We start from the raw sequence: 25,083 nt of genomic DNA, 5'->3' as shown, positions 1-25,083 counted from the left end.
TGGCATGTATTTACATATGTCACATGAGTTAAATTGTGCATTTAGAGAACTCCTTACCAAATTGTGATCAAGACTATAACATTCTTTCGCACTTGATATTGAGAGAGTCGCAGTCTGGGGTTATGCCTGTCTATGTGTGTCACACTTGCTTTTATTACAGACACTGAATGTAGATCATGGGAATCTACAGCACTTTCTCTTGGTACCGATAGCTCTGGTTTTGTATTTAGAGTCGTGGAGGAGGGTGTGTGTTCCTAACATACAAGTTGTAATAAAAAAGGGCTTCTCATTTTCTTTTAAAGCTGTGCGGGACTAGTATTGTAAAATGAATTAACGAGCAGAGCCGCTGCAATGCTCTGTAGAATAGCTGGACTGCATTAGTAGCTCTCAAGGGATTCGGCATCCTCATTCTGTCTTTTAAAGCTCTGGATATCATAATAAACCCAGCCTGTGAAAACAAGTTTCAGGTCTGCAGTGTTGGAAGAATCACGTTTTTTGACTTGGTTGTTGTCTGTCCAGAACCAAGCAACCACAATAAAATAGCACTGGGCTACCTTTTCATTACACGTTTTTACATAATTCTTATTCTTGACAAGTACGTACGGTTGTTTTTAATAAGTACCCATGCCATGTAGGACTGGAAACAGTTTAGTGTGTTACAGACCTGGGGTCAGTTACAATTTCAATTACAGCAGAATTATTTGCTGAAATTGTAATTTTAATGCTATTTTGTTTAATACATGGTTACAATTATGCTGCAGCAATTGCAGTTCTAATTAGAATTACACTAAAAAGCAACATGAACAGCTCCACACATTAGCATGTTTACTCTGTTTATTTTACTAAGCAGTGATGCCAGGTACAAATACAGAAACACAATACAGTATATAATGCTTTTTCAAACAAATGGGGTCACTAAAAGTGGTTGAAAAAAAAGAAGAATGTTTGCTCAGTGTGAAACACAACATGAAACTGTGAATGATTAAGCTTGGAGAGGTGTGTAATTGAACTGTAATTGATTAGTTCTATGGTAATTACAAATACAACTACGCAGGTGTGCCAAGGTTCAATTAAATAAGAACCTTGTTGGAACAAGGCCCTGGACTGGATTCAAAGAGCCGCAACTGAGGACCACTGGTTTAAAGCAAACGGTGATTGTTATTTAATGCACATTTCTCGTACTTAACAATATCATTTACTGTACAAACACAGGGCCCTCCATTCTACCAGAGCATAGGGGGGTAAATGCTGACAGCAGTGTATATTGTACTGTATATTGTTTATATTTTACACTCTGGCATGGTTGGGGCGTATCAGGGTTACAAAAAAGGAAGCATTTGTTTGTCTGGTTATTGCCATAGAATTCAACTAGAGTGGCGGTTTTAACCCCACCTCTCTCTGCTGGGAGTGTGACATGTTCCATCAGTTTCGAATTGGGCAGGATTGTGGGTTGTTGTGATATTTAGAAATCCAGGGAAACCGTCTGTTTTGGGGACTTTGGTAGGCACCTGAAAGTTCTGCAGGACCTCCTACTACACTTTTGCTTTGTTTTTTGGGCTGCCTGCCCTGTTCTGAACTCATAGGGCACCTTCATAAAGCTCCAGATTAGTGAGAAAGTGTTCATCATTCATGGCCAGAGTGTCCTGATGTGGGTGGGGTTTTTCTTATTGTATTTTTGTAGACCTTTTCGCACTGAATTCCCACACCTTTTTAATTTTAATATTATGGCTATCTCTGTACCCTCACAAATCCCAAACGCTTTGCCACATTTGTAAAAGCACTCGGAGCATCTTTTTAAAGGTGAATGCATATGCAATAAAAACAAACAAAAAAAACCCTCTTGCTTTGTGATCTGTTAGATTAGACTTGGAGTGCATCCATTTTGCTTGTTCCGTCGTTTCATTTTCCTGGTTGCTATGGCACCCCATCGCTGTGCTCTCAGTCCATGGTTACAGGTTTTACTCGTAGCCCTTGTCCTTGTGAGTGATCCTTTAAAACGGGGGGGAGGGATGGAGGCACCCTGCGTCGTGTTCATTCTGGGGCTCAACAATACCACGACTCCTGGCAGAACACTGGATTCTTTCTCAATAGCTGGAATACCTGGCTTTAAAGGAGGACTGAAGTGGGTAAGCTTTGTTTTTCCAAGCTTGGTGGATCAGACTTTTATAATTTTTATACGGCAGTAGTGTTGTAGATGTTTTATGGGTGCTGCTGTTTTGTTGTGCTATGAAAATAAAATAGTGAGACTGAATTGTATATTTTATGAAATCTAAAATGTTGAATTTTTTTTTTTTTTTGTCTGGCGTATGATTCTGTTTGGCTCATAAATTGGTACAAGCATTTTCACTAAAATACAAGGAAGCAGTAAACAAACTACTGCCTCCGATAATTCCATTATGCTTTTTATTTTTTAACCTACAACGAAAAATGATAACTTCATAACCTGCAGGTCCTGCCTACTCTTGGCACTCGAATAAGAGCAGATGTCCCTGGCCGGAATAAACATAATTCACCCATTTGCTGGCTATTCAATTCCACTAGGGTGTCCCTTCAAACAAGATCTCAGACACGTATCCTCTTTTAATATCCCAGAGTATTGATTTTGTATTGTTTTTTTTTTTTTTCAGTCAACAGGCGACACCCCCACTACTCCCAAGCACAAGGAGCACAGGGATCTCTTCTTCCCCGTGACCCCCACCACCGCGTCCTCCTGTCCCTTGCAGTCCGCGGCAGGAACGCCTGACCACACTCCTTCATCGGACAGCACGGCCAGGCTGAGCGGGGACCTGCAGGCCAAACAAGACCGGCAGCAGCAGCAGCAGCAGCAGCACCCGACTTCCTCCTACTGCTCCCAGGCCAGTGGCCAGGCGGAGCTGCAGGACGGGGCTCGGATCAGGGGGGCACAGGTCGACACCGCCTCCACCATGGCCTATCTAACACAGGGGGGTGAGTAGCGTGTGTGAGGGCCATCCCGTCCCCATAAAAGACCAAAGCCTACCTAATCATGTACAGGTCACTTTGTTTATTCAGTTGGGATTATATGAAAAGCACTTTTTTGTAGCACTGTAGAATCTGATATGTGGTCCAATGCTCACCAGTTCAATAAATGAAGATTCTAGGAGTCATGTGCAACACTTAATGTGTGTGTAGAAGATCAAGAAGTCATAAAGTGGAGAATAAAGAAATTAAAGCAATAAAGAATATGGCTATGGTGGCAAGTAGAAACGGGGGTTCCATCGGATGGGACATTGTCAGAAGACTGCTACACATCTTACACAGTATTCGTGATTAGGGGCCCAGTATTGGAAGGAAAGCATTTGCTTTAGCTGGTCTCTATGGGAACGAGGATAAACAACATCACTTTGAGACAGTTAGTTAATTGATCACTTGACCCTGCCTTGTGGTTGCACATAATATGCAGTTAATACAATAATGCATGACTTTTTTTTCCTGGTGAAATATGTTTAAAAATAAATACAATTTTTGAAAACCGTGTTAGACAAGAGATTAAATGAATTTTTAGTGTTGACGTTCAGTGGGTCATTTACTGCACTTTCAGCATTGATAGGAATCTTTCATATAGAGAGAGAGATGCTTTTGAAGTGGTAGAGAGTTGTTAAAACAAGGTAAGGTTTTACATAAACAGGCATGCAGCGGTGATAATGTTATATGGACATGCAGCATTAACAGCTTTGAAGGTGGGCAGCTTACTCTGTTGTGTTTCACTTGAGTTTGAAGTAGGCATAAGTACATCTAAAAAAAAAAAAAAAAAAAAAAAATTCACATGGTTTGTAAAATAAGCCTTCCTTGCTAATGACACACAATCTTCTGAATGCATCATGTAGCTTGAGTTGTAATAATGGGTGGGTTTGGGAGCGGAGGGAGTCATTTTCATATGGAGATAATCCACTCTGTAGCGTGATTTACTGCAAATGTAACATCCTAATAGATGAGGGAGTTCTAATCATGTTCCAGGGAGGTTTGCTGTGCACAGAGCAGGATTGCAGGGTCTGCTGAACCCTGGGTATTATACAGATGCATTATCCCTTTTACCAGTAAAGTCTTTGTATTGAGTTTATAATATCTCTGTCTATCTATCTATCTATCTATCTATCTATCTATCTATCTATCTATCTATACACATACACAGTAGGTGGTACTGGTTTCGTCTCTTATAGGGGGGTCTGTCAGCCCTGTTGGTATTTGCTCGGGGTTGAAGAGAGAGCTAATTGTTTGGGTCTGGATCAAGGTGGTAAAGACCACAAAGCACCTGCCTTCACTGAGCCTAGCTGTAGCCAATGCCAGTTTCTATACTGTACAGAGGGATGTTATTCCTATTCCTGCACTGCATATACCTGTAACAATAACTGCATAGCACAGTTCTATCCTTAGCAGTGTTTTGTGTGGCTCAAGCCCCTGCTTGGCAAGTGGCACTGGGATAGTTGTTAAATCAAAGAAAATGACATCACGGGCACAGGCAACCATGTGGATTGATCACGTTACAAAGCCTGGTGTGAAGGTGCCCCCTGTAGGCCATGTGAAGAAAAACACTGTGGAAGATTTATTTTTGTTGCGTAGGGTTTTCTCATGCCTGACCTGGTTAGTGTTTAGCATGGGAATGTTTCAAAAGCAAAGTAGTACAGAGCTCACGGTTTCAACAGGAGAATGAGCAACTCCACAGACACACTAAAAAAAAAAAAAACATGAATTCACTGAATTCAAAATATGTGATAGACCGCCTTTTAAATAATATTGATTTAAATGTGTCCAATAGCAATGGGCTAATTGTTTAGCAAGTGGCAGTATTTTTTTTTTTTTTACCGATTTTTAATACAATATTTAGCAATTAGCTTCTCCACTTAGCACCCTTTTCTCAACAATTGAAAATCTATGCAAATCAAGGTGTGCATGTAATTCAGACATTAAAATCCTCTCTGTGTATTTAGCAGCCTTTTGACGGTGTTGTAATATTGCAGCAGTCTTGGTATCCAGGTGTAGAGATCTGGGAAAGTATTAGCAACAATGTTAATGCTGTTGGGTATTGTAAAAGGCATGTGTGACTGGATGGCACACATGCCTATTGTAAAAGGCATGTGTGACTGGATGGCAAAACAATGCTATAGATTATATCAAAATAGGAACCAGTATAGGCCAAAACACTTGACACTGTTACAAAGTAAACAGGTTCAATCCATTATTTTAATCAATAATTTATTTTTTATAAATACATAATTGAGTTCAAATACAAGCTTTAAAAGGGCTCTGTACGGTATGGGTACCGGTGCTTCTCTACTGGCACATCCGACCCGTGAGAGCTTGGTACGGTACGGGTACGGGTTGTTCTCTACTGGCACACCCGACCCGTGAGAGCTCGGTACAGTACGGGTACGGGTGCTTCTCCACTGGCACACCCGACCCGTGAGGGCTCGGTACGGTACGGGTACGGGTGCTTCTCCACTGGCACACCCGACCCGTGAGGGCTCGGTACGGTACGGGTACGGGTGCTTCTCCACTTGCTATTTGGCGAGCTGAGCGAGAACCAAACCGTGAAACTTCGGCCTCACAAGACATCTGAACACCCAAGGGAGTGGTTCATGTGTTTTAAAAGCAAGTTGAAGTGCAGGTGGAGGTCGCACTCTCTTTCTTTGTCTCTCACTCACACACGTATTATCGCACCTGCAGACATAGCCCTGGAGAGAAAGGGAGCTGTGCATTTGGGTACTTGTTAGAGAAATCTACAAAGAGTGGTAACCCTGGCAACATGGTTAAAGAGGTTTGCAATACTGTCTTATTACATTCACTGTCAATGCTTTGAGAACAGCATGTGGGAGCTTATCCAGAGGTCCAGTATCCCTTTCTATCTTCTAGTCCAGTGGTTTTCAACCTTTTCATCTCAAGCACCAGTGTCTCCAGCAGGGACCACCAGGTGTACCAGTAACTATGTGCAATCTTAAACTGCTGTTGTAAAGCCGAGACCTACCCCATTACAAGCAGGTTTGTTGTGTCTGTACTCACCTGTTTGTTGCCTCATTCTGCTGAATGGTTATGTTATGCAGCTGAAGACTGCAATGAACTCCATGTTTATATGTTTAATATTTTTATTAATAATTAAATTGCTGCAGCTCCCATGCTCAGTGTTAGTGAATCCTGATCTGACAGCATGTAACACAGATAGCTCTTATGATTTACATACTGTTTATTCTACAGTAAATACAAGTTAAATTGCAGTGAGTTCGTTCTGCTATGTTTATGATATTAAATACACCACAGCAAGCACATTGTCATATTTTCTTTCACACAATCTGAGCGCTAAATTTAGTTTGTTTTTTAGTCGCAGTCTGGAGCCCTGCATCATAATTTCTAGTTTCTCTGTGATTCAGTGGTACAAACAGATTGATACATTTCGATGATGAGATTGAGGGAGAATTGTGTTTTGACGAATCAAGAGGGGAGCAGTTTGAGAGAATCTTTCCTGATTTACTGTTTAATTGGAGAGCTGGAAATTACTTTAGATGTCCTACATGTTTTATCAAATTGTAATGCGAGACCTCTCATTGGGTTGCATTCGTTAACTTAGCCATGGGGGTATTGTTAATTATGTGATTAACAATGCCTGTGTATTTTCAAATTAGATTCAGCGTCCTCCGAGTACAATATGCATATTCATCTTCAAACGGAAACTGCTGTGACTCTTCAACAAATTCTTAAGGTAACTAACTGTCTGGTAAACAGTCATTGTTGTGCACACAGTGGATGGAGGTCACTGACATAATCCTGTCTATAGCCACCTGCATTCAATATGACCAGAGCATCCAGTTTGGCACGCATTGCCCAGACACAGTGCAGCAGCCACACAGAAAACCTGTCCTTTTCTACTATGTTGTATACTAAACACTGTTTACCATGTGCTGTGTATTTCTGTGAATAAGCCCCTGTCATTTGACCATTTATTTGTTTGCTTTACCACAGTATGGTGGTCTCTATGTTGTGGTTAACCTAGACAGGACAAGGTGATATCTGGAGATTTCATGCTGGTTCTTGTTTATCTTGGCGAGGTTTGCTTTCCTTTTGTAGTGCGTGCACTAGTTTTATCTCTCCCCGAGGTTACAAAGGAACCCCCCCGCACAACCAGGTTTGGGCCACTTAAGTAGTCTCTCTGCTTTCGCCTTGACAAAAGGTTGTAGGATTAACTGAAATAACAATACATGGAAATTAGGCATTTCAAAACCGTTTGTTAGTGTTGTGTGTCAAAGCAGAGCTGAATGATCCTCCGGCTCACGGTGCTTCTCTGTGTCTCTCAGACGAGTCTCTGGAGGGGCTGGGCTATCGGCAGCAGGAGTCACACCTCTGCCAGCAGATGAAGATGGCAACTGTGAACCCGGGCCAGGAGGCCCCTGGCTGGCTGATGGAGAACCCCTTCGGAGAGCTGGAGGCCAGCGGGAACCCCCCTCACTCCTCCAGCCATGGTAGGGACACAAGGACTGAGCAGCCACAATTTCATTCAATCACTGTTTTGAACTTTGATTTTACCGCCAATTTTAAGTGGACAGGGCACTTGAGCAATAGGAACTGAACTGCTATGTTTAGGAATAGTACCACCAGCCATGTGTGAAAGGCCAAGGACAAAACTCTTTGGGCCAAAGCTGTTAATGTTGCAACAGCTTACGGATAAGAAGTTGTGCAGTGTGTTTTAATAGGTTTCCCTTGTGTTTTTTTGTCAAGCAGCAGACCCCTCCAGCTCGTCTCAGGACCAGCTCTCTCCTGGAAGCCAGCAGTCCAAGCAGCAGCCGGAGAGCAGTCGGGTACGATCCCGTATCCCACCCAACATGCCAAAGCTCGTCATCCCGTCAGCGGTGACCAAGTTCCCCCCGGAAATCACCGTCACCCCCCCGACTCCGACCCTGCTCTCCCCGAAAGGGAGCATCTCTGAAGAAACCAAGCAAAAACTAAAGGTATCTCACTTTGTTTGAAATGTGGCAGAACTAACAGCCTGTCACTCTTTAGTCTATTCCCCAGGGCCTCACTACAGTATGATGTTCCAAAATGTTTAGTGAAAGTGTGAAGTAATTATTCTGGATGCTTCAGATATTTTGGATGTTATGACACTTTCAGAAACTGGTACTTTTTCTTTAATAAGGATTGGCTCTTTTTATAGTTATTAGTTAGGCATGCCATCAGTATTTGGTACCAAAAATGAATAAGTAAAAAAAATTCACAAGTTGTAATTTACAGTTGTAGAGCTTGCAACCTCATCTCAGAGATGAGACTCCACAATGAAAGATACCTTATGATGGTATTCAATCCTAGAGCACTTGAAGGCAATGTGCAATGGACAGATAAAGGAAGGACCTGGTTAAAGAAACACTGCCAAGATACCTTATAGTTTCTTTGTTAACCAGGTCATTCCTTTATCTGTTCATTGCACATTGCCTTCAAGTGCTCTAGAATTGAATACCATCATGGTAGTGCCTTGAAGCATGCTCTCTGGGCAATGTGGGGAAGTGACATTGCTGCTTTGTGGATAGAGAGAGGACTATTCTCAACTCTCCAGTGCTGTCAATGAGCCCTTAAATTCAAACACAAGTACTCATTCCAATGAGGCTTCATATAAAATAAGCTGTAATTCGTCTGTCTGTCTGTTTAGAGTGCCATCCTGTCATCTCAGTCAGCAGCCAATGTAAAGAAGGAGACTCTGTGTCAGCCAGCATTGGAGGTGCAGGAGACCTCGAGCCAGGAGTCCTCCCTGGAGAGTGACACCGATGAGGAGGATGACTACATGGACATCTGAGCCTGTGCTGGAGCCTGGCACCTGCCAAGCACGCCGTGCAACCTGGCTCTGCCACGGAGGAAAGACAATGCTGATCATCTGCAAAAAATGGAATTTAAAATAAAGCCTGTAACAAACAAACTTGCAGAAACCAGCAGTAAACCACCCCTCTGCCCATCATGATGACCCTGGAATGACTCAACACCAGCTAAACAGCTTCAGCTTCTGTGTTAAATCTTCAAGCCCGGCTGTGGCTTTCTATTTTTCCAGCCATCATTGTCATGTGGTCCTGTTGATTTCATTGATCACTGCAGCCCTCCAGTTCTACCTTCACATTGTCTCGGTCACAGTGGCTAACAAGTTGATCTGCTCTGTGTAACAGCAGCACACAAGCTCTCCCATGTAAAGCTCACATTTGTGAATTTTTGAGGCCATGCTTTTGTATTGCACAGACTGTAAAGACAGTGACCATGGGTTTATTACAGGAATCGTGTAGGAAGCTACCATGCCATTTGATAGTCCTACATGTCCATTTTACCTTTGTTTTGAAAGGTCTAGCAAAAAAAAAGCTTAAACCTGCAATTACAATTGGCTAGAATGAATTGCAGACTAACTCAGAGTCCTGAGAGGGCCCACGTTGAACTCCCATCCTCCTGGCTCTAACCAATGAGCTACCTGTGTTCCAGCAACATCTGGAACCTTGGTGTATCCTATGTTGATAATATTGTATACTATTAAGTGCCAAAAAAATCCACTTAGTATTGAAAGGTTTTGTTTTGGTTTTTACTTTGACTTCATAGCAAACACATGGCCCTGGAACATCCAAGCACTGATGAAAGTAGGAAGTGGATATTACTGAAGTGTCCTCTTGTATCAATCCATTGAAGCAGTGAAGAATAGCTAGTTAACATCTTTTTGTGAGTAAAAAAGGTGGAGGAATGTTTTATACAGATTTTTTTTCTATATGAATACAGATCTTTGCAGTATTTTTATGGAATACTGGAAATGCAGCATTCTTTTTAAAAAGAATTCTTTGTAAATAATGAATGAGATGTCTGGGGAAACAAAAAGACAAACTCTTGATTAACTATACCTGTATGTAATGTATGTATTTTTGTGTTTAAAAGAAGAAAAAAAAGGTTTTGTATTTTGCTGAGCTGCTTTTGAAAACGCGTTATGAATTGAGCATTAAACTGGGTTTAGTGTTTTTACTGTCTTGGACTAACCGTTGCCACTTTTGACCACCAGGGGGTGCTGTTATTCTCTGAACGGAGGAATCTGACTGATTTAGCTGCAAACCAAAAATGTAGTTCATGTCAGGCCATGCCATTGTCATTGTAAAGGTTGTGGAAATTGCCTGTTGCATTAAGGTGTAGCATGACAGCAACTGAGTTGACAGAATTTGTATTGGAAACTGAACCAAACAAAAAATTACAGCGTGTAAAATAATGTGTAAAAGATTTAATCTCAGTGCCAAAGTAATTTCAATGCAGAAATCTGAAAAGAGGAGAAAAAGTGTGTCACAGTGTAGAAACCTTTTTAAGTTTTTGAGACCAAGGCATTTTGGAAATCGGTCAATTCCATCTGTTTGTGTGCAGGTAATAGAAGTGAAGTTAATGTAACCGCATTGTACACAAGCACAATACCTTGAAGCATGACTGTTTGTATTGCTTTGCTAATGGTTTATATCAGGGCTGTCCAACAGAAGGCTCTTGAGCCATATATGGCTCATTAACATCTAAAGTATGGCTCTCTTAATTGTGCAGGTCAGTATCCCATTGAAGGATGTTAATATGTCCAGAGAAAACGAGAGAAGGACAGGTTTCTTTGGTAGAAGGTACAGATTATGACTGGTTTGACCATGAATGACAAGGTGATTCGGAGATGAAGGGTATTCGTACAATTACTCATACAAATCCCACTCAAGAAGAATGGGGCTTAGGGAGAGGATAAGGATCCTGGCTTAAAGCTTGACCTGTCATTTCTCGTCTCATCTCTGAGATTCCCCACTGAATCCTAAACAGGTTATCCGATACATATTCAGTCTTATAATGGATTGTTATATTTATTTTAAAAATGGACCAGGTCGACAGAAAAAAAAAAAAACACTCAATTAGGGAAACCAGCAACATCATCTTGCATGTAGAAGAAAGTGGGTGTACAGTTATGTAAAAAAAACTTACATTACTTAGTAACAAATGCAGCTTTTTCTTTTTGGAATGTTGTCTCTAAGAACTAATGGAAGACTGTTCTGAACTACAGTATTGGTTTCTCATTATTGTATCAATAATACAGCTGTTTCTTTCCATCTTATCTGCAATTTAAATATTATATTTTCCAGTTCATACAAGTAGCAGTACTATTCTTAATTTGACCAGTTCTTTAACATTTTTTGTGAGAGACAGCACTCCACAGGAAATTGCCATTTTTGTCTCTCAAATAATTTAACTATTTTTATATGTTCTGATTTTCAAAAAGGGAAAAGTTGAATTGTCAATACAGCCCTGACAGCTCAGTATATTGGTCATCATGCCCTGGCTAAAATCCCTGCTAGAAGCACAATTTACCCACTCTGCATGGAGACAAGTCTGCTGATTCAAGTGAATGGATGAACCTGCAGCAGAAAGGGCTGCCCTGGTTTTATCTGCAGACAGCTCTGTTCAATTGATCTAAACAGTGGCGAATTTAAGTACTGCCACGGTTTAGATTAAAATAGGGCTCTTTGTGTACCAAAGGTTATTAAAAAAAATTAAAATAAAACAGTGCATAATGGAAGCCTCTTGGGTGTATTTCCGTCAGGAAATATATGTAAAACGCTGGAAAATGTCCTGTATTTAGATCGGCCACTGCTGTTTACATCAATTGAATAGAGCGCAGTATCTTTAAAGCAACACGCTTGGGTTTACTTATCAAACAGGGCCGTGTGATCCTATAACTTCAGGCAGAAACATACTTTAATTTAAACTTAGGCTCCAACTCCCTCGCTGTAGGTCTTATAAGGTTTCTGATGTGCACACTGTATGAAGTACATACCCTAACCATTCCACATCACACTGGGAACCTTATTCTCTGTTTCTGCATGGTCTGGTACGTTAGTAGTTAAGTCTTCTATTTACTACTTTTTTATTTCGTAAAATTATCTACTTTTTTAAAACTACTGTTTTGAAGGGCTTTTTGATCTAAACAACTCTGACAAAAGGAAAAACAAAAAGATTGTTTTTCTTTTGTCTCGATGTAAACTGACAGCTTGTATCTATGCTGCTGAAAGCTTTTTATATGCAAGTGTGTGTTTGAAATATTGAAGAAAATAAAAACATTTTGGAAGCTTTATTTTAAAACTGTGTGATTATTTTACCTGGATGCGGATTATCTAAAAACAGGTCCAATTACAGAAATGGTCAAATTAGTCAAACATGTTGGCCACATTTGTGCTTTTCAAGCTCTTTTTAAAACCTTTCGTTCTACAGATATAAAATCAGCCAAGGTTGTAAACAAAATCCATCAATAACAATTGCATTGAAGATCTATGCAATGCACATCACTTCTTCTGGTGCCAGCTGCTGACGAGCGATACGAATTACAGCAGCTGCAATGTGCATTAAATAGCCTTTACCATGCAATCAGTGAAGGCTGCAGTTTACTTTTCAATATTATTCTTTATTACTGGATATAAATTAGATTGCATAATCAACCTTATACAGTGTAATGTTAAAGCACCTGGAATGATGCACCATGCAAATCTGTTAAATATATGAACAAAGCATGACAGCAAACAACAAGGGACATGCAAATAATGCCTGAAGGAAGCATTCCTCAGCACTGTAATATTAGAAAGCCTGGACCTGGGAGCACAGGATCGACTCAGGTTTGCATGCAGCTGATTCAGCCAGAGTTCCCAGGCAACCTGCACAGACTAAACCCCCTGGAATGCGATCAACTGAGGATGGCAAACTTGCCATTGCCTGTTTGCAATGCAGTAGGCATTCAATTGTATAAGCTTTAGAAACCAGGAATTGATGGAGTACTGCAGAGGTTGTAACGCATCTCATTCATGTATTACACTACACTATTTGAAACACACAGTATTTTGTGCTAAACAAAAAAAAAACCTTATAGACGTAAATGCGTTTGAACAAACAAATAAAAGGGATACATTTCACATGTTCTACTATTATGTGTTATATAATACAGTACAACATGTGTTCCAAGCTGCATTACAAATAAAGTAATAAACAGAAACAGTAAAATCAAACAAACTTTGCAACAGTAAGTCTCGTTTCTCAGCGAAACGCTCTTGAAAGACTGAGTGATGAAAGTTATGTCTGAATTATAAAGATAAAAGCAACTTATTTAACAAAATGAATGTTCCTAAGCTGACCTTGAAAAACACGTTGCTACACAGATTTGATATAATAACACATTTGATGTCTTTAGCCTTTTTTCCCTTGTGAATAACGAATGCAACACAAACCATCATGTAACACACTTTAACTGGGGCACTAAACTTCAATAGCTCTGCAGTTAATCAGCCAATTCACACTTCATTCTGTTGCACAATTTAGCCTTGTGGTGCTGGTTTTACTAGTACGTGTGCCATTTGCCATGCATTAAACCTGCAGAGACAGCACATATTAGTAGGAGACATGAACAAACTGTTACAGAGAATCGTTTACCATTGTATAGGCATTAACTGTCTTTTCAGCACTGAGTAGTATTGGAAATATAGGCAGTCAATCAGCTAATGATATAGACCCCTACAATAACAGCGCTTTTGCTGTACATTCTGAAACCAAATTATTTAAGAGCTCATTCTCTCTAAAATATTTATGAAAAAGTCCTAGAGAGATCCATTTGGTTCTCACTGAAAAATGCCTTTCTATTCATTATCAGACCCTAAAACATGCTTAGTTGAAGAAGAGAATCGAATGTTGCTGTCCCATGCACAGCGCTGTGTAAGCAATTGAAAACATTACATTAACAGCTGTATAAACTACAGGAGTCTACAGCCTCATTATGTGCCTCCTGTAGTTGATAAAAACAACCGTCTTCAGCTCTATTATCTTGCATGCCTCGAGCTTCACTCCAGTGGTTTACAGTGTCGCCAGGACCCCTCGATACAATTACAATTTTATTCTGTACAGTTGGGTGTACATGATTATTACTTTCATTTCAGGAACAAGACTGGATGAATAAGAAGCAGTAATGGTTTCTTCCGCTCTGGTAAATGTAATTGTTATTGAAATTAGGATATTGTGTCAAGGACACCCTGGTACAGGGCAAGACTAAAAACAGGCTCCTGTGTGTCTAGTCATCAGTGCTACTCAACCTGCCATTGGAACCATTTCTACAATGACAGCCAGTTATTTATTCTACATGTTATAATGACATAACTTTGTAAACATCCAATACGGCTAATATTGAGGACTGACTGCAAATTAATTTGCTTGACAGTACGATTTTACCTACAGGAGAAGATAAACCCTTAAAAGGACATTCATATTATTATTATTATTATTATTATTATTATTATTATTATTATTATTATTATTATTAAAGAGTCATTTATCAGATGCTTTTATCCAAAGCGACTCAGAGACTAGGGGGTGAACTATGCTCCATCAACAACTGCTGCTGCTGTAGAGTCACTTCCAATAGTACCTCGGTTTCCAAAGGATGTTTAACTCTGAATACTGCTATGGAAAACCCCATTGGGGCAAGCATACTGACACTTCTTTGCAGGTCTCCCTTTTCTCTAGTTAAATATCTATTCATCTTTTCATCCATTGTTACAGCAATGGTCTTCAACCGTCACTGTTATATAGAGCTTGTCATGCCAGACCCAGGTAAACAATGTAATAGGTGGCTCGGTGCATTCCGACTAACCACGGGGCTCCTCATAGGCTTTGATCTGAAATGTCACTTTTTTGAAACAAGTCAAATTCATAGCAGCCTGGAGCTGGTGCTGCGAGTGTCTATGGAAGTATATTTCCCTCTCTGGAATAGGGGTGCTACCTCTTAGTCGGTTATTGTGACCAATTAAGGCATCAAAAGGAGCACGCTGCATGGTTAATGTCAGTGAAAGGTGTGGAATCTCTCATCTGAGCACTCCAGTCCTGTTTACGAGCCCAGGGCTACGCGTCTCATCTTTGATTGGCTGTGTATTGGCAGCTGTTAACTAGCTGCTATTGAGCACAAGAACGTTGCAGTTAAAGCAAATGGTCTGAGACCGACACCTCAGAGCCGGAGCAGGAACGGTGAAAGGGATCCATACAGAGATCAGGGAATCAGACAGACCGCTGGCGGACAGGCTGCTGCTGTTAGAGACGTCAGAGCAGAGAGACCCCAGGGCAGCGGCAATACTGGCTGCATGGCACCTGTTACTGATACAAGTAAAAAAGGCCCTTGAAGTACTAAGAAGTTAAACCAAAGACAGAGGCAACACTTGAATATTGTCCTTCTGGCAAATCCATGTGAATGCTGGTAGAACAGCCATTCCAGGATGAGTTTGCTGACATCACAGTTACCAGTTCGACTTGCAAATCCACATACAGTAGCATATAAAATCCACTGCAGCATTTTAGAATGTGAATTCCTGTATTACAGAACAACTTGCAAACATTAGCCCTCCTCTGAAGGATAAGTTGGTACATACAACCGACGCATTTCTGAAATGTTTGATATTAAATTCTGACAGACAGTTCCACTTCCTGACAAAAAAATAAGTAGTTTTTTCTAACCTGCTAAACCAGGTATTTTAAATCAACTGCCCACAGCATGCAACCCTCGAGCCGCTGAGCTCCGCTTCATTTACACTGTTGGCTCTTATTCTCTAGGGCGAGATGCAATGTGTGGAGGTCTTCTGTTGGGTTAATATTAGTGCCCTTTGTAACAGTTGTCTGCAGCAGCTGTTTTCTAACCCCTGTGTAAATAAGATGGGAATGTCAATGGGTGGGGATCCTGGTAGAGCACAGCTACCATGTTAGTGCATTCACCCTCCTACCATCACTACTGTGAATTCAAAATTAGAGCTATTCACGTGTACACATGTAAAAACAAGACAGATCGACAACTTAAATATGCAAGTGTGACATGCAAACAGTTCTCTAGATGTATACAGATCCCCTGCAGGAGATAAGAAGCATGATCAGTTGGTTTCACAGACCTAAGCGAGTGCTAAGCGGGGCCTGTGAAACTAGCCGAGAACGCTTCAGTAACTGACCTTCAGTGTACGTTGTCATTCAGATTTTAAAGCATGGTCACGCTAGCTTGGATTCAGACTCTGTGTGCCCTGCTTATGAATAGAACACATCGTGTCCAGTTGCTTTGGTTGTTTGATAAGCATGGGAAAAGTCCTGAATCCAAAGATCCATAAGAAATGTTGACCAGGGTGCAAGATGATCAGTTTAGGAAGCTTCCATGATGAGATTCTGAGCACTGTTACAGCCCGACTCACCCTGACCACTGATGAGGAGTGAATCGGCTCACTGCGTACTGAAGTGTCACCACGACACCAGAAGAGATTCCCTCACAGCAATGACCTGTGAGTCACAGCAAAAACACCTTGGATTCTCTAGCATTTATAGTGTGCATTCTCTCTCTCCCTTCGGTAGTTTAAGAGGATGTCCTCTGTTGTCAAGTCCGTCATCCACAGGGGATTATACCTCGTTAAGGACCTTTGGAACAAATCCTTCAAAATGTAACGCTGTAGACAATCGAATTGTCAAGTTTTGTTTTTTATGTATGTCGATGCTACGGTCTTCCAGGACTCCGTTGAAAAGAGGTGCTGACCTCAATGGGCTGTTCTTCTAGGTTTATAAGTAATCGATTGAATTTACTGCTGGAAACAAGGCTACCTTCCCCCTGTTTTAAACTTTAACATAGTATAAATGACAACAGATGCTAAGAAAGGATAGTTAGATTCACAGAGTGAATGTGTCATGAAAAGCTCTTTACTTTTGTGTTCTGCAAAGACTGCAATGAGAGGTCATGTCACACCACCTGACTAATTAGAAACTTAGAGCAGAAGTGCAAACAGTCACGCACAAACAAACTCTGAGCATCCATCAGAGTGAGAACCTTTCAAACATGTTAAAAGAATTCCCGGCAATATGAAAGCTTCAGCTTCTCAGTGGGAGATGTTTGTCTACCAGGTTTTCTTCAATAATCCATGCAGATACAGGAATTAGATACAAAGGGTTAAATTCACAAAGAATTTACCACTGCCCCAAAGGCAACACTCTTAAACACAGTCAAGCACGGTGGCAAATTTGTGAATAAGGAGACACATCCTGAAGTCAGTAAAACTAATGAAACTTCTTAATCTGTTTCCATTTCATTTGGGGTTTTTTTTTCTACTTTAAGACATGTATTTCTGGTCCACTTTCTGACGCTATTGTGTAGTTGAGAGGGTCACCCACAACATCCCCAGCTGTCAAATTCAACAACAGAACTGCGACACTAAACAGCACATAATGAGCCGGTCCTATCCCTGCGTCAGGAGTGTCATACACTCTCTACTGTTCACTTTGTCAAGTATTCAGTCTCTCCTTTCACCTCCATCTCACCTTCACTAACATGATAACTGCAGTACTGTACATATTACCAAGGCGGGGGCTACTGTGAACTGAAGCAACATCATTCTGCTCTGGAGTTCAACCGGTCCTTTACAGCCACATGAGAGTTCCACAGTTATGTTTTTTTTTTAACAAAAAGGCTGTGTGCCCACCCTGTCCCGATCAATTATTTTTTTTAAATGTATGATCCAGTAAGTTAAGTGCTTCAGTTTGTTAAAAATAGCTGCAGCTGAGTTACAAAAAAAGAAAGTGATACTCGGCTTGACCCCCTATGGTGGATGGAGGGGATCCCCTGCGGCTGCTGGAATGATGGGGTGTGTATGCATTCTGTTTAATTGCACACTTTTGGCTCAGCAGTCAATAATACGCCAGGACTGGCTTTCAAGACCTACATGGATCGCCATAAACAAGACAGAGGGACTTCTTAACAGGCTCTGTTTCCCTAGTGGGTTGGTCATTTTCTTTCTCTGCTAGAAGAGATAAGGTGTGAAAAAATAAAATGGGGGTAATCAAGTTATTTGCCTACCATTGCAAAGACTGGAGGGACCATCAACCAATGCGATTCTTCCATAGGCAAATGTTCCAACTACAGATTCCAGGACTGGGTTTTCACATCGCAGACAGTGCCACTAGGTGGTCAAAATGATGTACTGTGTAGCTTGGGAATTAACAGGAAAGGTCAAACCTGAATGTTAGTTTGGTATTTTCAATGCTTGAGGTGCCCCTAGATAAGTATTTATTTCATAAGTCATCACAGACATTGCACCTAGTAATAAAACATGGAATGGCTGACTGTGTGGATTAATGGAACTGGGAAACAACTGGATACAGTTTGCTCTACCAGTTGTAGAATTGAATATGAACTCTAGGGGGTGCCAGAGCTGCTGTTCAAAGGACTGCCTCAAAGGGGAATGGAATGTAAAGGGTCCTGACAGCTGCAGCTCTCTCAGTACAGCGAGCCCGTGCCAAGGCGAGGCTTCCTGTACAATATGAAAACACAAGCACTTAGAACTCACAGAAAAAGACACGATACAAAACTGAAATGGAAAGTCAGCTTTTGCGACGAGCGATCAAATCACTTCTCTGTGTATCGGATCTGACCAACCAGTACTGCAGAAACGAAGCAATCAAAGGGACTGCATCTGTTCACTATGAAATTCAGTCTTGTTTTTTGTATTATACATTATAACCAATCGACACTGTAGGAAAAAGTCATTTTTATTTCGTTTTTATGTCATTTTATTTCTGCTTTGAGCTAATCATTTTGCACACCTAAAATCTCAGCCAAAAGGTACAAACCCTTTAAATTTCTCCCAACTCAAACCATGTATGACTTCTGATTCTTACACCAATGTTTCAGTAATTCATATTGTATATGCTGATTAGATGCAGGCTTACCCTATTATAAATCTGAATGAACTGTATTGTTAGTGATGTATGTGTTTGCTGTCTATGTTCATGACTCATTGAAATAAAGATTTAGAGTCTCAATGTGCGTTTATTTTTCTTGTTAAATAAATAAAGTTATGCTTTAATGATCACAGTTTCTACACAACAGACCATAAAGCTGTCTTCTGTCTGATTTGTGGAAAGTCTTTTTTTATATTTACAGAAGATTAAAGGAGAAGTGGTTTTGGTTCCTATATCTTTTCTTTTTTTTTTGTACTTACAGGAACTTATTTGCATATGAATATGAATTTCTAAATGTAACACTCGGACGCCTGGTATTTTGGTCTTCCTCTCTTCCTGGTGTATTTGCATGTGCATGTTTAAATCTTGAAATGTTGTTTTGTAGCTGGGTATGTAACTCATTTACCCTGACCATGTTATTGTGTGGACTCAGATGTCAGTGTGGGGGATTTACTGCAGGATTATCACTGAAACAGACTCCTAACCACTGAAATCTGACACCATGACATTCAAGCACTCGATTAAAAATTAACTTGGGCTCTAATGGGTATTACACATTTAGATAAAAAAAAACAAAGGATTTTATTGCAACCATAATGGAAGACTGAGGTGGATACAATAAAAAAAAAAAACTAAATAATAACTATAAAGGGTGAATTATTATGGGGACACCCCATGTAAATAGTAACATATGCATATATATATATATATATATTATATATACACAGTTAAAGAGAAAAACCACAAAGAAAATGATTTCTATAAAATTGTTCTATTAGATATAAATTAAGTAGAGATTCAGCTTTATAATAAAGCAACAAATTATTACAGAACATGCATAAAATGAAAAATAACATGCAAAAACTAAATTTCATAATTTGATAATACAGACAGGTAACTAAATGCATTTACAATTGCAGAAAAAATCCTGCATAGCTGAACAAACAAAAGCCTAACTGAATACAGCAAATGTGTGTATCTACCGTTACTGCGGTGCTTTGCATGTGCATGGAGGAGGAGGAGAGGCCCTTGATAAACGGGGGCTGAGCTGGGGGGCAGGTTTCAAAGTGGGCCCGCGTGTGGATTTGAGCAGCACAGGATGAGGAGCCCTGCTGCTTTTCAAAAGGCTGCCAGGGATGAGGATGGCTGGAGAGGCTGCTGGACTTGTCTCATGTGAAATTCAAGCCCAGGGCCCTGCCTTTGAGACTGGACTTGGCCCTCTAGTAAGTGTGAAGTACCCTCTCCTTGTCCCAGCTCAAACGAGCCCATCCAGGGGACCATGAATATTTCAAGTATAGACCTTTTGGGGGGGAAGCTGGTCTAATGAGATTACAAACACGCCATTCTCATGTCTAGACACCCCAATACACAACCCCAGGATCATTCAGGGAACCAAGCCCCCACAGTATAGCACTGCATGCAGCAGCATCATGTATTAGGACTGGTCAGAACTATCCATTTCAACTGAATTGCAATGTATTGTATTTATATAGTGCCTTTCAAACCACAGTATCTCAAAGCACTTTCCATGTCAGTTAAAACAGAGCAGAAGCATGAAGTATCAAGAAGTAGTGAAACATTTCAAAATACTACGCTACTACTACTACTACTACTACTAAATAATAATAATAATAATAATAATAATAATAATAATAATAATAATAATTTAAAACAATTGAAAATAAGATTAAGAATGATAGATAAAATGTCTACCACTCATACTGGACTACACATGCCATGTATCCACATCCATCTATATTTGAATGGCTTTACAGAAAATTCCCAACTAGATATATTATGTAGTACAATCAGCAATTTGTAATGCTCACATAGTTATGAGCCTGCTCAGTTTTGTATTTAGCATCAGAATTGGAATAAAAGCTGTTTGGATACAATAACATGTATTTACAGGATTTCACAGGGCTGTTGATTTAAGAATACTATTACTAACCATTAATGGGGGAAATATTTTACAAGATTAAAAAATAAATAAAAAAAAGTATTTATATGTAAACTATGTCAAAAACACCACAGAAATATATTCTAGTTTTAGGCTGGACTTGTATTACTATGGTATATGTACTTTTGTATGTGTGATATACAAATAATAATTAGTGTGGAAATATAACACCAGTAATTGCTTATACATTTAGGGTAACACGTGTTTACATGCTCCATCATGCTCCATCTCACTTGGCATGTCTTATGCCTATACGAAAATGAAAAAATAAATGTCTTGTTTACTTGTATGCCACTTTTTCTCTACTTAAAGGGATTATCTGGATATTTACAGGGATTTTAGCACGGAAAGGCTGTTCCTTTCTCAAGAGGGACCTCCTATCAGTATTTGTTTTAAAGTCTGTTAGCAGTTAATAAAAATGCATTTCCTCCATGGTGCTTCCTGTGGGGACTGTATCAATACTCTGTTAAGTTTCTTTGATTTCTTTCTCCACCAATCAGGGCAGGGGATTCACCTCTTATTGTGTCACTTCAAAGGAACAGAATGGGTCCCTTGGCCCCGCCCACTGCGGGACTCTCTTAAAAAGAGGGGCACCTGACCGTAGAACTCAGAACCCTCACTCCCTCGCCATTCCTCAGGGCAGCCTGGATTATCCACTAAACCTCCAGCCTTCTCATTAGACATTACAGGAGCAACCAAACGGAAATACCTACAAAGATTTGAAAACACTACTTTGCTTCATTTTAACTTTATGAACCACACTGGATTGTTTTAAAATCTGAATTCAAATCTCTTGGCCCTTGCCTTGCATAATGCAGCCTTCACGTGGTGAGTATTAAAACCTTTCTTTAAAGGAAGTATCAGATACTTAAAAAAACCATCCGCTTCACTCTAATCCCAGTCTGCATGTTGTGCATTTGAGATCTCACTTGTGTGGTGCAAGGAAAATGTGAAGATGACATCTTTTTATATTGGATGCTTATCAGCCATTGTAAAGTCTTTGGTAAATTATATATCGTAGTGAGATTTTTAACTTAGCGATGCAAACGCAAAATAGCTGCTGTTTATTTCTGACAACGATTACAGCAATCAAATTCACCGATTTTATTCGTTGGTCATTACAAGTTACTACTAGAGTGAGATGCTAAAGAAACGCCACCTGATATTATTTGTTACATTGTGTTATGATGCATTTTAATCTTAAAATGGGTTTACCATTAACAAGCCAGAGGGTACTAATCAAAGCTGCAAAGCTCGATTATTTCAATAAAATAAATTGTCTCCCTTTTCCTCCCCCCTCCCCGCGACTCCAGATATAAAAACAAACTTCGGCATCCCTCCCCCTTCCACAGCAGCCTCTGGCTCAGACTCGTTCCTCCAGAGCAGTGTCAGGATGACCCTGGAGGACTCCGACCTCTGGAAATCCTTCCATGAAATCGGAACCGAGATGATCATCACCAAACCTGGCAGGTAAGAGCTTCCAGCCGTCCCTTTATTCAGTGACTCTCCCTTCAGTCTGCATGACGAAAAACCAACCATCTACAATTGATGTGTGAATTAAACTACTTCTTATTGTTCATCTTCCAGGCGGATGTTTCCACATTGTAAAATAAACCTCTCTGGGCTGCTGCCTTATGCCAAGTACATCATGCTGGTGGACCTGGTTCCTGTAGATGGATTCAGATACAAGGTAAGACCTTTTCCTACACACCACACTTATGTGAAATCATTCAAGCGCCTTGGATCCCAGCTCAACGCTGGTCCGCTGCCACCTACTGAAGCAAAGACCAGATAAACCAGCAATCACCCAGCTGCCATCCAAAATATATCAGAGTCTTATCATTTGTTGTGTTTAAACTCCATGGAGGGCAGTCTCTCTGACCACCTACCATGCTCCATCTCAAAGCTTTCAACTTGGACCCTCATCTGTGTTTCAATTAAAAATAAGAGATGGATTTGATCAGCTGAACAACTTTTCAGTGTAACACCCACAACATCTTCCTGACCAAACGTTTCTCTGTTTCTCTCCACAGTGGAACAAGCATAAGTGGGAGGTGGCCGGTAAAGCGGAGCCTCAGCCCCCCTGCAGGACGTACCTCCACCCAGACTCCCCGGCCCCCGGCAGCCACTGGATGAAGCAGCCCGTGTCCTTCCTGAAACTCAAACTGACCAACAACACCCTGGACCAGCACGGACACGTAAGAACTCCACACCTCAATGGGAAATGAAAAGCTCATGCATCACATCATATATAACCCGGATTAAAAACTGCACATGTCAATAATATGAATAATGATAGTTCATGTGCTCTTTCCATTTAGATTATTCTGCACTCCATGCATTGCTACCAGCCTCGTTTTCACATTGTGCAAGCCGATGATCTCTTCAGTGTCCGCTGGAGCGTCTTCCAGACCTTCAGTTTCTCCGAGACAACTTTCACTGCTGTCACAGCCTACCAGAACGGAAAGGTAAGAGCCACGGAAATACTGGGATGTACACACAGTGACCACAATAATGCATTTTCATTACAGCAAGTTTATCTTTAAAATAATTCTACTTTGAAATTAAAATCTAATGACATGTTGCTAAAAAATGATGTTTTACCTTTCAGATAACCAAACTCAAGATTGACAATAACCCTTTCGCTAAAGGATTCAGGGAGCAAGGAACCAACATGAAGAGGTAATGGGTTTCTCTGGATCTTAAATCAGGGATAGGAGTAAGACGCCCGATGCATACAGCAACTTGATCCATTCCTGGTTTTACTATGAGTTTAATAAGACACACCTGAGCTTACCTCTACACTGGGGCTAATCAAGCTTGTAATAAACTCTGGAATGGGTTACACTGCAGTGCAATAGGAATCTCATTTCCATCCCTGTTTTTTTTTTTCAACAGACAACGTACACTTAGAACTCAGGTGTGCCCTGAAAAGGTGCAGAAGAAGCTAAACAAAGATGACGAAGAGGCAGAACAGCTCCACCCAGGTATACTTCGACATGCAATTTCACATGCTTTATTAATTCCTAATTGTACAATTTAATTAGTATTAATAGTATTCCAAGAAGCAGTCCTAACAATTCTTCTATTTGTGTACAGCAGAGTTCAGGAGGCCTTACTATGAGGGCTATGAGGATGATGAAGTAGGAGAGCCCAAGACCAAGGAGGGCTGCCCAGTGAAAGAAGAGAGCTATTCCCCATGGGGGGCTGGGCAGGACCACTCTCACAACATCCGCACAGAGTCCCCTCTCAGCACAGAGACAAGGGAGATCTACAACACAGAGCAGCTGGTGCCAGGCCCTGCCTCCTACCAGCCTTACAGGTTAGCATACCACCCACTAGGAAAGCACCATCTCACCTAGTTCAGTACATCAATATCACCTGCTAAGAAATAAATAATAAAATAATAATATGTATATGTGCATATCAGCATTGTTAAACGTTTATTAAATTTGAATCAATTTTATACAGTATTATTATTATTATTATTATAAATAAGTATTGCTAACCATACCAAGTCTAGGAGAGACCATTACTTATAATTTGACAATCATAAACAAAAAAAAGATGCTGTAGTTCTAAGTTGCTGTCCAATGGTGCTGTTCTACTGGATTTAAATATAAACAGCCACTTCTTAAACAACTGTAATATCTCTCGACAGATTCCACGATTTCAGTAAGTCTCCCTCCCCTCCCTCCCCTCCTTCCAGTGGCTCTCAAAGCAGTGGCCAGCCCAGCTTCGAATCCCAGCCCTTGGATGTGGCTACAGTGCCAGACCAAGATGCCAAGCCTGCTCCCCTGGAACCCCTGTCATCCTCCTGCCCTCCCTCGCTGCCTTTGGCGCACCACGCCCCCCAGGACTACGCAGGAGTGCTCAACGTGGCCATGGCGCCACCAGCCACCAAACCTGGAGTCATCAGCCACCTCTACAATCCCTACACCGCCGAGCAGGGGCTCGGGCAGTGGAATGGACCACCCCACAGCCAGTATGGGTCCTCGGGTTACCCCGCCCACCACCTCCACTCAGAGTACAGCGCACAGAGCATGCACCACGGGTATCACCATGGCAACGTGGCTGACTGGAGCCAGTACCCCCTCTTCTCTTACTCCTGCTGGTAACCCTAAATAAAGGGACATGCTCTTCAGGACAATAACCAATGAGGAAAGACTCAATAAAAGAGACACTGCTCCCACTGGATGGCCAAAGACCCGTGGATTTGGGAGAAATGATTTACTACTGTTTTGCCAGTACTGCTGAAGTTGCCACTATTTGTCTACTGCTGCTGATATTGACTTTAAAAAAGGCATAATTGTGTTGTTAAATTGCATTATATAGTAATATAATTTAATTATTGGCTTGATGAAAAACATTTG

The 25,083-nt window shown here is 40.8% G+C and overlaps 2 protein-coding genes across 11 annotated transcripts in view; both read left to right on the top strand.

The window, feature by feature from the left end:
* LOC117428033 (calcineurin-binding protein cabin-1-like) overlaps positions 1 to 12,097 on the top strand; it is a 74,645-nt gene extending 62,548 nt beyond the window's left edge. For 9 of the 10 annotated variants that reach the window (XM_058994630.1, XM_058994632.1, XM_058994638.1 and 6 more), the window contains 4 exons: positions 2,628 to 2,946; positions 7,302 to 7,466; positions 7,723 to 7,952; positions 8,645 to 12,097. In XM_058994630.1, coding sequence (XP_058850613.1) covers positions 2,628 to 2,946; positions 7,302 to 7,466; positions 7,723 to 7,952; positions 8,645 to 8,788 — 858 coding nt within the window. In that variant the 3' untranslated portion in view covers positions 8,789 to 12,097. The remainder of the gene's footprint in view (positions 1 to 2,627; positions 2,947 to 7,301; positions 7,467 to 7,722; positions 7,953 to 8,644) is intronic. The other variant, XM_058994631.1, reaches the window with a different exon arrangement.
* A 7,795-nt stretch (positions 12,098 to 19,892) lies between these two features.
* LOC117427060 (T-box-containing protein TBX6L-like) lies at positions 19,893 to 24,834 on the top strand. The gene is made up of 9 exons (XM_058995629.1): positions 19,893 to 19,973; positions 22,011 to 22,180; positions 22,298 to 22,400; positions 22,744 to 22,908; positions 23,032 to 23,178; positions 23,322 to 23,392; positions 23,609 to 23,697; positions 23,813 to 24,032; positions 24,372 to 24,834. Exons 1-9 carry the CDS (start codon positions 19,893 to 19,895, stop codon positions 24,826 to 24,828), a joined length of 1,503 nt encoding a protein of 500 aa, XP_058851612.1. The 3' UTR covers positions 24,829 to 24,834.
* The last annotated feature ends 249 nt before the right edge of the window (positions 24,835 to 25,083 follow it).

The sequence above is a fragment of the Acipenser ruthenus genome, chromosome 21 (genome assembly GCF_902713425.1).
Source record: "Acipenser ruthenus chromosome 21, fAciRut3.2 maternal haplotype, whole genome shotgun sequence".
Taxonomy (NCBI): Eukaryota; Metazoa; Chordata; class Actinopteri; order Acipenseriformes; family Acipenseridae; genus Acipenser; species Acipenser ruthenus.
Note: the sequence above shows the minus strand (reverse complement) of the source record. Positions and strands in the feature narration are given on the sequence as shown.

Excerpts from the sequence above, each read along its gene's own strand:
- LOC117427060 (XM_058995629.1), top strand. The coding sequence starts at position 19,893 with ATGGCTGGAGAGGCTGCTGGACTTGTCTCATGTGAAATTCAAGCCCAG. Across the intron at positions 19,974-22,010 it reads AGACTGGACTTGGCCCTCTA|CCCGCGACTCCAGATATAAA; the intron begins GTAAGTGTGAAG and ends TCCTCCCCCCTC. Across the intron at positions 23,698-23,812 it reads GGCAGAACAGCTCCACCCAG|AGTTCAGGAGGCCTTACTAT; the intron begins GTATACTTCGAC and ends TGTGTACAGCAG.